Below are 13,407 nucleotides of genomic sequence, written 5' to 3'. Positions count from 1 at the left end.
GAAAAGGGTATTCCATGCAGACTAAAATGAAAAAAAAAAAAAAAAGCCAGGGTAGCAATACTTATATCAGATTAAAGACTTTAAAACAAAGGCTGTAACAGACAAAGAAGGACATCACCTAATGACCAAGGGATCGATCCAAAAAGACAATTATAAATATATATGCTCCCCAGATAAGAGCACTTAAATAAATAAAGCAAACATTAACAGATAGAAATGGAGAAACCAGTATTACAATGATAGTAAGGGACTTTTTAACAGCCCTCACTTACATCAATGGCAGATCATACAGAGAGAAAATTAATAAGGAAACACTGACCTTAAAAGACACATTAGGCCAAATGGATCACGTTCATTTATATGAAACATTCCATCCAAAAGCAGTAGAATACACATTCTCTTCAGGTGCACATGGAACATTCTCCAGGATAGATCACATGCTAGGTCACAAAACAAGTCTCAGTAAATTTAAGAAAACTGAAATCATATCAAGCATCGTTTCCAATCACAATACTACGAGACTAGAAATCAAATACAAGAAAAAATATGCAAAAACACAAACATGTAGAGGCTAAACAATATGTTACTAAAAAACCAAGAAGTTGTTGAAAAAATTCAAAGGCAAAATTTTTAAAACACAGAGAAAATGAAAACAAAAATACATGATTGAAAATCTATGAGATAAAGCAAAGGTAATTCAGGGAAGTTTATAAGTAAACTTAGAAGTAAGTTTATAAGTAAAACAGGGACGTTTATAGCAATACAAGCTTACCTCAGGAGACAAGAAAACTCTCAAACAACCTAACCTCACACCTAAAGAAACTAGAGAAAGAAAAAAACCACAAAGTTAGTAAAAGGAAAGAAATAATAAAGATCAGAGCAGAACAGAAAAGATCAATGAATCTAAGAACGGGGTATTTGAAAAGATAAACAAAACTGATAAACCTGTAGCCAGACTCATAAAAAAAAAAAAAAAAAAAAAAAAGAGGGCCCAAAAAAATTTAAGTCAGAAATGAAATAGGAGAATTTATAACCAATGCCACTGAAATACATAGGATCATAAGAGAGTACTACAATTATATGCCAATAAAATAGACAACCTAGAAGAAACGGATAAATTCACAAAAATGTACAATCTCTCAAGACAGAATCAGGAAGAAATAGAACATATGAACAGAACAATTGCCAGTAATGAAATCGAATCAGTAACAAATAAAAACAAAAAACTTTCCAACAAACAAAAGTCCATGACTAGATGGCTATACGGGTGAATTACACCAAACATTTAGAAAATAGGTAAACTGATACTTCACCAACTATTTCAAACACCTGCAAAGGGACAAACACTTCCAAACATATTCTTCCAAACATGAGGCCAGAAGTACCCTGATGCCAAATCAGACAAAGACATTACACAAAAAATTACAGGCCGGTATCACTGATGGGCATAGATGTAAAAATCCTCAACAAAATATTAGCAAACTGAATTCAATAGTACATTAAAAGGATCATACATAATAATCGATTGGGATTTATCTCCAGGGAAGCAAGGATGGTTCAATATCTGCAACTCAATCAATGTGATATGCCATATTTAAAAATTGAAGACTAAAAGCCATATAATCATCTCAACAGGTGTAGAAAAAGGTTTTGACAAAATTCAACATCCATTTATGGTAACACCAACAACAACAACAAAAAAACTCTCAACAAAGTAGGCACAAAAGGAATATAATAAAGGCATGATAAAGGCCATATATGACAAGCCTACAACTAACATCATACTCAATGGTGAAAAGCTACAAGCATTTCATCGGAGATCAGGAACAATACAAGGATGCCCACCCTCACCACTTCTATTCAACATAGCACCGGAAATCCTAGGCACTACTATCAGAGAAAAAAGAATTAAAGGAATCCAATTGGAGAGAAAAAAGTAAAACTATCACTGTTTGCAGATGACACAATACTATACATAAAAATTCTAAGGATGCCACCAAAATCTACTAGAACTCATCAGTTAATCTGGTAAAGTTGGAGGATACAAAATTAATATATAGAAATCTGTTGCACTTCTGTATACTAACAATGAATTACCAGAAAGAGAAATTAAGAAAAAATTCCATATATCATCACATTAAAAATAAAAAATACTGAGGAACAAATCTAAGGAGATAAAAGGTCTGTACTTGGAAAACTATGACACTGATTAAAGAAATTGAAGACAACCATGTTCATAGATGGGAAGAAGGAAAATTATTAAAATGACCATGCTGTCCAAAGCAATCTACAAATTTAATATAGTCCCTATTGAAATATCAATGGCATTTTTCACAAAACTAGAACAAAAAATTCTGAAATTTGTATGAAACCACAAAATAAGCAGTCAAAACACTCTTGAGAAAGAACAAAACTGAAGGTATCATATTCCCAGATTTCAAACCACAGTCATCAAAATAGTATAGTACTGGCACAAAAACAGACACATAAATCAATGGAACAGAGTAGAGAACCGAGATGAAACCACACTTATATATGGTATTAATCTACAACAAGGGAGGCTAGAATATACAATGTGGAAAAGACAGCCTCTTTAATAAATGGTGTTGGGAAAACTATGTGAAGTGAAGTCACTCAGTTGTGTCTGGCTCTTTGCAACCCCATGGACTGTAGCCTACCAGGCTCCTTCGTCCATGGGATTTTCCAGGCAAGAATGCTGGAGTGGGTTGCCATTTCCTTCTCCAGGGGATCTTCCTGACCCAGGGATCGAAACTTGGGTCTCCTGCATTGTAGGCAGACGCTTTATCGTCTGAACCACCAGGGAAAACTATCAAAAGTATCAAACTGGAATACGCTCACACCATGATCAAAAATATATTAAAAATGGATTAAAGATTTAAATGTAAGACCTGAATCTATAAAACTTCTAAAAGAAAACGTAAGCAATATGCTCTTTGACATTTGTCTTTGTAATATTTTTTGAATGTGCTTTCTTATTAGCTAAGGGAAACAAAAGCAAAAACCAACAAATAGGATTACATCAAAGTAAAAGACTTGCACAGTAAAGGAAATCATCAACTAAATGAAAAGGCCACATACTAAATGAGAGACTATATTTGCAAACAGTATATCCAACAAAGGGTTAATATCCAAAATATACAAAGAACTCACACAACTCATCAAAAAACAACCAGATTAAAAAAGAGGGAGAGAATCTGAATAGATATTTTTCAAGAGAGATACAGATGGCCAAGAGGCAGATAAAAAGATATGCAACATCACTAATCATTAGGGTAATGCAAGTCAAAACCGTAATGAGATATCACCTCATACCTATCACAATGCGTGTTATGTTGTGTGTTTAGTCACTTAATTGTGTTTGACTCTCTGTGACTCTGGACTACAGCTCATCAGCCTCCTCTGTCCACGGGATTTTTCAGGCAAGGCCTGTCACAATGGCTAGTACCAAAAAAATAACAAATATCAAGTGTTGCTGAGGATGTGCAGAAAAGAGAATCCTCTAGCATCATCGATGGGAACATAAATTGGTATGCTGCTGCTGCTGCTAAGTCGTTTCAGTCGTGTCTGATTCTGTGTGACCCCATAGACAGCAGCCCACCAGGCACCCCTGTCCCTGGGATTCTCCAGGCAAGAACACGGGAGTGGGTTGCCATTTCCTTCTCCAATGCATGAAAGTGAAAAGTCAAAGTGAAGTCACTTCAGTCGTGTCCGACTCTTAGCAACCCCATGGACTGCAGCCTACCAGGCTCCTCGGTCCATGGGATTTTCCAGGCAAGAGTACTGGAGTGGGGTGCCATTGCCTTCTCCCTAAATTGGTATAGACACTATGAAAAACAGTATGGAAATTCCTCAAAAAGTAACAATAGAACTACCATATGATCCAGTAATTCTACTCCTGAGTATTTATCCAGAGAAAATGAAAACACTAATTAGAAAAGATCTATGCACCTCTATGTTCACTGAAGTATTATTTACAATAGTCAAGATATGGAAGCAACCTAATTGCCCAACAATAAGTGAATGGATAAAGAAGTTGTGGCATATATATACAACTGAATATTACATAGCCATAGAAAGAATAAAATATTGCCATTTACAATGACATGGATGGACCTAGAGGGTATTACACTAAGGGAAATAAATTCAGCTGAGAAGGACAAATGCCATATGGTTTCACATGCGTGTGGAATCTAAAAAACAAATTAACAAACAGAAAAAGAATGAAAAATACAGAGACCAAACAGGTGATTTGCCAGAGGGGAGTGAGAGGTAGGAAAGAAATAGGTGAGGGAGATTAAGGGGTACAAACTTCTGGTTGCAAAATAAATGCACAATATGGAGAAAATAGTAACTATGTAATATCTAAAGATCAAAACTAACTTATTGTGTTGATCATTTTGAAATTATATAAATCAAATGTATACCAAATCACTGTCATAAAATAGGAACTAACATAGTGTGGTAAGTAAATTATACTTCAAAAACAAACAAACTCATAAAAAAAAGACAGATCAGATTTGGGGCTACCAGAGGCAGTAGGAGGAGAAGGAGGAATTAGATGAAGGTGGTCAAAAAGTTCAAACTCTCAGTTATAAGGTAAATAAGTACTAGGAATACAACATACATGATTAATACTGCTGTGTGTTATATATGAACATAGTTAAGAGAGCAAATTCCAAGAGTTCTTATTACAAGGAAAAATTTTTTTCTATTTCTTTAATTTTGTATCTACACGGGATGCTAGATGTTCACTAAACTTATAATAATCATTTCACAATGTATTAAGTTAGATCATTAGGTTATATACCCTAAACTTATATAGTACTATATGTCAATTATATCTCAATAAAACTAGAAGATTAAATAAATAAAATAGAAATAGAGAAAGTAGGGACAGGGGGAGCTGTGAAAATTCAGAAATATTTAGGGGATACAATGAGGTACAATGAATGACCCTGTTTTAGACCTAGATTACAGAACTAGTTGGTTAAAGAATAACATGTACTGTACAATTTCGTTTTGATAAAACATGTTTTTTGTGCATGTATGTGTATACACATATATGCCAAAGGATCCGAAAAGATATATGGATATATACCAAGGTTCACCATTGGGTAATACACTAGTATATCTGGGTTGTGGGAATATTTTGGTTTTACTTATTTATTCTGTTTGTTACCTATTATTTCTTTAAGTTTGACTTATTATTATGTAAGTAACCATTAGAACTGCCAATTTATACTACTGAGAACCTTGAAAACAAAATAAACAAAACTGGGGGCAGAAGAAGAAGGGGACAACAGAGGATGAGATGGCTGGATGGCATCACTGACTTGATGGACGCGAGTCTGAGTGAACTCTAGGATTTGGTGATGGACAGGGAGGCCTGGCGTGCTGCGATTCATGGGGTCACAAAGAGTCGGACACGACTGAGCGACTGAACTGAACTGAACTGAACTGTCAGGAATTCTTAGATTAATAAATTCTAAGACTCCAGGAGTTGGTGATGGATAGGGAGGCCTGGCGTGCTGCAGTCCATGGGGTTGCAAAGAGTTGGACAAGACTGAGTGACTGAACTGAACTGAATGAAGAACTGGGAAATCCTTAAAACCTAGAATGATGAGAGAAATATAGATTACTTATTGTTATCCATAACAATGAAGGAAAAAGTTTAAAGCTGAACCATAGCTCACAATGAATACTTATAGAATTGCTAAAGAGATTTTAAAAAGTTTTAATGTAAAAAACAAAGATAGCAATCACTGGTCTTTCCTGATTTGGGCAAGAGGTCAGGTCAGGTGCATTCTTAAAGAGTTCTTGTTCAGTCACTAAATCATGTCCCACTTTTTGCGACCCCATAGGCTGCAGCATGCCAGGAGAAAGTTACTATAAAGAGAAAATTAGACACAGAATCTTGGTCCTCTTCTGACCCTAGTATCCCAACCACTTGGGCTCACTGAAGACACACAAATATTTCTGTTCTTGTCAATGACAGGATCCTGCTTTCAGATCCAAAGTCTGGTTGGCGAGGAGAAGGTCACTTCTCTGCTTACAAAGGGAAGAAGATAACATCAGTGACTTGGAATTTCTTTAAGTCCAAGAGCGATGAGGAGACCAAAGGTAATCAGATAGTCTTGGGCTATCTAAGAGAGGAACCAAGCTCTTCGAAGAGCCTGGCATCTATACCAAAGTTGTTGTTCAGTTGCTAAGTCGTGTCCCACTCTTTGCCATCCCATAGGCTGCAGCATGGCAGGCTTTCCTGTCCTTCACTATCTCCAGGAGTTTGCTCAAATTCATGTCCCTTAGTCAATGACACTATCCATCTTATCCTCTGCCGCCCTCTTCTCCTTTTGCCTTCAATCTTTCCCAGCATGAGGTTCTTTTCCAATGAGTGAGTTATTAGAGTTCTAGCCAGAATCTAACAATCTAGTGAGATCTGATCTAATCAAATAAGATGTAATCAATGATGACATTTTAAGTTGTCTATTTAGTTGTGCCTTTTAGTAGACTGTCCTAGTAGCTCAGATGGTAAAGCGTCTGCCTACAATGCGAGAGACCCAGGTTCAAAGATCCCTGGGTCGGAAAGATCCCCTGGAGAAGGAAATGGCAACCCACTCCAGTATTCTTGCCTGGAAAATCCCGTGGACCGAGGAACCTGGTAGGCTACAGTCCATGGGGTCGCAAAGAGTCGGACATGAGTAAGCGACTTCACTTTCACTTTAGTAGTAATAATAGTAACAATAAATTTCGGCCTTCCAAGATAAGGGTTTGTTTCCTCGAGCACACTTCGGTCTAAGGCACCACCATGAACTGATCCATTTCAGGCCCTACTGCTGACGTTTGGTGATCAGAGCAAACAGCATTCATTCCTCTCAGAATTATTGATACCTTCGTTAGATATTGCTTGAGGGCAAGTCAGACACTGCTGCTGCTGCTGCTGCTGCTGCTAAGTCGCTTCAGTCGTATCCGACTCTGTGCGGCCCCATAGACGGCAGCCCACCAGGCTCCCTCGTCCCTGGGATTCTCCAGGCAAGAACACTGGAGTGGGTTGCCATTTCCTTCTCCAATGCATTAAAGTGAAAAGTGAAAGTGAAGTCGCTCAGTGGTGTCCGACTCTTCGTGACCCCATGGACTGCAGCCTACCAGGCTCCTCCGTCCACGGGATTTTCCAGGCAAGAGTACTGGAGTAGGGTGCCATTTCCTTCTCCAAAATCAGACACAGGGACTATTATTGCCCTCATGGGCCTAATCTGTCGGATTTTAGGCAAATCCCTTTCTCTCGGTTAGGCCTCAGGTCCTCGGCGTATTCAGAGCTGTGACTCTGGACCTCAACTACCTGCCGTCAAAGTGCGGCTGCACCTCTTCCTGTTTCGTGATCACAGGCAAGTTACTTTATTCTAAGCCTCACCCATAAAATGGGGATAATATAACTTCTTTGGTTCTTACAGGCTGGAATTACTCGACGGCAGGCGTCCAGCGCTAGGGTGGTTGTCGCTACTGCTGCTCTGGGGACGGGAGCGGGGCGAGGTGGCCCAGGGGTTCCTGGTGGTGATGTAACGTGGGCACCGCTCGCAGCCCCCGCAGGAAGGGGGCGCTGCGGTTTCCTCAAGTCCCGGACGCAGCGCAGGTAGCGATTGCCGTGGGCACGCTGCGTCCTGAGCGCCGGAGGCGGGGTCGCGCGCCGTGTGCACCAGGGGGAGCTCCAGGCAGAGCCGGGCGGCGGCGCGGTCCGAGCACCAGGTTGCTGAGGAGCCGCGGGGCCTGGTCGCCCCATCCTCACACCAAGGAGGTCGTGGAGAGACAAGTGCCCTCGGTCTCGCCCGGCCCCGTGGCGGTTCTAGCAGAGAGCCGGGTCTGCCCGACGGCAGTGGCGGGCGCAAAAGCCATCGCGTCGGAAGCTTGGCCGGGACCTAGCAGCGCAGTGGAGGAGGCTGGCTCCGGGGGACTGAAACCCTGAGAGGAACCTGCCCCAGAGAAGCTCCTCAGGAGGAGGAGGCGATGGAGGGAGACGGCCGCGCACACCTCGCGGACCGCAGCGGTCGCTCGCGTCGCCGCGAGCACAGACAGCAGCAACACAGACACCCCTCAGAGCCCGCGAGGCCCCGTCATGAGTCCTGCGGCCGGGAGAGGGACGAGGACAGAAGGCAGTGTTGCAGAGGTTCCCCAGCTTATTCCTCAGAGCGGGCATACTGTGGTTACAGACGGTCCCCCCCACCGTCTACACGTCCTCGTCTGATGTCCGGGGACCGTCACAGACGCCCCTCGGAGGTCTACGTTGTACAGCGGGGACCTGAAGGAGGCCCCTATGATGCCCCTCGGGCCAGACTGGGGTTCAGTCAAGACCACGGCCTTTGTGCCCCCCACGGGAGGGAGGCTGGGAGCCTAAGCTGGGGGTACCAGTCTCCCCACGATGACAAACACCCTTTGGGTGCCAAAGAATACGAGAAGTCTTCTACTTTGACCAGCCAAAAATCAGTCCTGGCTTCCTCCAGAGAGGAAAGCCCGCGGCCTGTCCCCAGCGACAGAGCAAAGGAGAATCTGCCTTCTACTAGCGTCAAAGTGGAGGAAAGAAGGCGCCGCGGGATCCAGTTTTCACCTTCTTTCGGGCACACTTCAGACTTTAAAAAGCAAAAGCAGAAAGACTCAGAGAAAACCAAACCAGACAAAAACAAGCAAAGCCTCAACCGCTTGGACATAGCAGAGGGGACAAAAGGTCTGTTACCCATGGTGAAAGAGAAGGCTACCGATAACCAAAAGATTCAAGAAGGGAAAGTAAGACCTCCCCATTTGAATGGAAAGCCAGATGGCTCCCTCCCTGAAGTTGAGGAGACAGATATGGATAATGAGTGCAAGCCGCCCACCATGTTTTTTCATTCATTCCTCAACCAGGACCAGCCTAGGGAGGAAAAGAAAAAGATTATGAAAACTTCAGCCACTGCTCTAGAAGAGAAAGGACCTAAAAAAAATGACTCAAGTCAAAACTTGGACTTGGTTCAGGAACTGCCTGAGGTGAATGAAAACAGATCAGAGAAGCAGCAACCATCTGGAAACGTCTGGGCCAAGCTGGAAAAGGTCCCCATTGATGCACCTGTGTGGCCAGATCTTCCATTACCCAGGATCTCCGCCAAGTACCATCCACTTCCTGCCTCTAGATTGATGTCCTCCTTCCGACCAAAGCAAAAAGCACTGTCTTCACCCCAGAAAGTGGAAGAAGTTGGATTTACTGGATGCAGAATGAATTCTAAGATGCAAGTGTTTTCTGGCTCTAAGTGTGCCTATCTCGCCAAAATGATGACCCTGCGCCAACAGTGCATCTGGGTACTTAAAAACAACATCAATTCAATCTTTAAAGTGGGAGGAGTCCCATATTCAGTTCTTGAACCCATCTTGAAGAGCTGTGCACCTGATCAGCTGTATCGCATAGAGAAATACAATCATACACTAGTTCAAGAAACAGATCAACTATGGAAAATTCACTGTCACCAAAACTTTAGGAAAGAAAGGCCACAAGAGCATGAGTCATGGCGAGAGATGTACATGCGGCTTCAGGATGCCCAAGAGCAGCGGCTTCGAGCACTGACGGTGAATATCCAGACTGCACACGCCAATAAACCCAAAGGCCGACAAGCAAAAATGATCCTACTCAACTCTCTGGCCCAGCCACTTTCTGATGTCCAAAGGAGGCGGCAGTCTGAAACACAAGAAGCAGCTGTCCCTGAAAAAGTCAAGATCAAGCCAGCTCCATACCCCAGAGAAACAAGCCATACTCCCTCCAGCAGCAATGGCCTTAACCTTACCCATGAGAAGCCGGCCCACACATGCTCAAGCACTACCAGTACCCACTTGCCACAGGTGGTCAACGGCAGGAAACCTGTGAAGAAAATTGCTCCCATGATGGCCAAGACAATTAAAGATTTCAAGAACAGATTCTCCCGACGATAAATTGAGGCCTTGCCTTGGAGGTGGAATTCAGGGTGAGAAATACAAGGGCAGTGGGGGTTATGGAATGCGACTTTCAAAGGAGACCAGCAACTTTTGCTTTGTAGAAACTTTTGGACTCGGACGCCTATAGTTTTCAAGTGTTGTACCTGTAAGCCTGCACACCAAGCCCCTGCTTCCCTGCCTAGAGAACACTTCAGAATTCTGAAAATGAGGAACCTCATTCTCATTGACAATTTTAAGATCCATTATACCTTTGTTCTTAACTAACCTTGGTAAACAGTGAGACGTAGTCTTAATTAAAAAATATTATCTTCAGGTTGTATTTATATAAATAAAAATATGTAAACATGGGATTTTTTTTTTAAATCTCAGAGTAGATGAGGCCTTTTTGAACACAAACCCAGAAGCCATTAATTAAAAAGGCTGATATATTTAACCACATAAAAAACTCTAAATATATAAAAACGGTCAAGAGACAATAACTGGGAAAGATATTTACAACTCAGTTAACATTCAAAAGGCCAATTTCCTTTATATATAATAAGTGCCCACAAAGCAAAGAAAAAAAGATCAATAATTTACTATAAAAATGGACAGTATAGGAAAAGACGGTTCACACAAAAAGAAACACAAATGACTCTATATGAGGAGATGCTCAATCTTACAAAAATGCAAATTTGAAACATAATACACATTTCCACATATCAGTTGAGTAAAATTCAAAAAATTAATAGCCTGCTATGTTGGAGCATATGATCATATATTACTAGTAAGATGATAAGTTGATACAACTTCTACTGAAGTTAAAAGGCAAATTTATATACATTCTTTGGTACTACAGTATCACTTAGGATGAGAAACTGAATATATAAATGGATAATGGCCAGACCCACATAAGCTCAGAAAGCCAAACCGCAACCTCTGTAAGCAACCATCTCAGAAAACCAAATCACAGACCATAGCAATCTGTCCAAGAAACTAAATCACAACCTCCTCAGCAACTGGCCCAGAATGGTCAAGATTTGCTCAACAACTGCCAGCCTCCCTATTTTCGCTCTTAGCCTCCAAGTCAGGACCAACCAAGAAAGCCGAATATGACCTCCAAATCAATCACATAAGATGCCCCACTTCTAGGTAGCCCAACTCCAGATTTCCCAAGTCAACAGCCTCCAATCAGAAAATGTTAAATACACACATTTCCCCTTTTTTTTCACTATAAAGCTTTCCCACTCCCCTGCCTGCCAAATGCAAGTGATGACAGTTGACTTTCTTACTATAGCAAGCGCTCAATAAATAGCCTGTTTGCTCAGTATGGGTGGTTTTCATTTATTTCTACAGAATTGCATTCGTCAGATGCACACATGTCAAATATACACATATACAAACTGATATAACAATTTCACTGATAGGATTTTATTCTACAGACACAACTGTGTGTGTGTATTTAATTAATACAAAGACATGACCATGGCATGTGAATCCACTTTTCTCTAGAACATCTGCCGGCCTCTAAAAGGCTAAGAAGCTGAGTAGTATATTTGACAACCTCAAAGTGCTAAGGTGCAAAAGTTCTAAACCAAGACCCATGAAGATAGGGGACCCTGGCAAAACCAATGAATATTCAGTCCTTATTCCATTCTAGGAATGAGGACAAAAGATAAGGTAAGATGCCCATGTTCTGTATGGCCCAGAAAAATCTCAGTCCCTATATTTGGATTGAGTCCCTAAATTTCAGTCCCTAAAATTCTCCAGGCCAGAATACTGGAGTGGGTAGCTGTTCCCTTCTCCAGGGAATCTTCCCAACCCAGGGATTGAACCCAGGTCTCCCACATGGTAGGCAGATTGTTTACCAGCTGAGCCACTGCAGAACCCCAAGAACACTGGAGTGGGTAGCCTATCCCTTCTCCAGCGGATCAGGAATTGAATGGGAGTCTCCTACATTGCAGGTGGATTCTTTAGTAGCTGAGCTATTAGGGAAACCCCAGAAAAATCTCAGTCCCTAAATCTGGATTGAGACGTTCCTGAATTGCTAGCTCCTCCCACCAGGCACAAGACAGAAACAAGCCTAAATTACCTCTACAGGAAGATATCATCATCCTTCATCACAAATTATTTCTAAAAACAAATCAACTACACTACAATGCAGTCTAAGAGAAGAACAACATAAATGAAAAACATTAGGAATAACAGAAAATTGAAACATGGACCTCAAGATATTAGAAGTATCAGACACAGACTTGAGGAAAACTATTTCAATCAATATAATTTACAACAGTCTATAAAAATCAAGTAGGAACAAATTTAACAAAAGATATTGCAGATTTCTTTTGTGGGATGAATGGTATCACCTTTTCCCCAAATTCATATACTGAAGCCCTAACCATGAATAACTCAGAATGTGACTGTATTTAAAGATAGAGCCTTTAGCAGGTTAATAAATTAAAATGAGACCATTAGGGTGGGCCCTAATCCAATCTGACTGGTGTCCTTGGAAGAAGAGGAAATTGGACACGTGAAGTGATGCCAGAGATGGTTCTCTAGTATAGGAAATACCATGTTGAAGACACAGCAAAAAGGTGGCCACTTGCAAGCCAAGGAGAAAGGCCTCAGGATAAATCAAACCTGCCAACACCTTTTTCTTGGACTTCTAGCCTCCAGAACTGTGAGAAAATAAATTTTTGCTGTTTAAGACACCCAGTCTGTGATATTTTATTATGGCAGCCCTAGCAAAATAATGCAACCTCTATGCTGAAAATTACAAAATAGGGCTAAGAGATATTTTAAAAGTTTTAACGTTTAAGAATTGAGAAAATGATTTTTTTAAGATGTTCTCCTTAAAACTGATGTATAGATTGAATGCAATCTCATCAAAAACTCAGTGAACTTTTTTATATAAATTGAAAATCTGATTCTGACATTTATGTGGAAATTTAGAACCAAGATGGCATTGAAAAATAGCTAGGTCAGAGAATTTATACTACCAGTTTTTAAGGCTTAGTATTAAGCCACAATAATTAAGATAGTTTGATACTGGCATGGAGATAGATAAATCTATCAATCAGAACAGAGAGTTCAAAAATAAACCCACAAATATATGGTAACGTGATTTTTTACAAAGTTGCCACAGTAATTCAAAAAAAATTTTAAAGGTGCTAGAGCAACTGGATATCCACTCCAGTACTCTTGCCTGGAAAATCCCATGGATGGAAGTGCCTGGTGGGCTGCAGTCCATGGGGTCGCTAGGAATCGGACACGACTGAGTGACTTCACTTTCACTTTTCACTTTCATGCATTGGAGAGGGAAATGGCAACCCACACCAGTGTTCTTGCCTGGAGAATCCTGGGGACGAGGGAGCCTGGTGGGCTGCCATCTGTGGGGTTGCACAGAATCGGACACGACTGAAGCGACTTAGCAGCAGCAGAGCAACTGGATAACCCAATAGG

At 41.1% G+C, this 13,407-nt stretch overlaps 1 protein-coding gene across 1 annotated transcript; it reads left to right on the top strand.

Annotated features, from left to right (window-relative positions):
* On the top strand, positions 8,020-9,963 carry LOC102174350 (transcription elongation factor B polypeptide 3). Its single transcript, XM_018039357.1, has one exon. The coding sequence runs from the start codon at positions 8,020-8,022 to the stop codon at positions 9,961-9,963; it is 1,944 nt and encodes a 647-aa protein (XP_017894846.1).

Source organism: Capra hircus, chromosome 24 (assembly GCF_001704415.2).
Source record: "Capra hircus breed San Clemente chromosome 24, ASM170441v1, whole genome shotgun sequence".
Classification (NCBI taxonomy): Eukaryota; Metazoa; Chordata; class Mammalia; order Artiodactyla; family Bovidae; genus Capra; species Capra hircus.
This window is presented reverse-complemented; position numbering and strand designations above follow the sequence as displayed.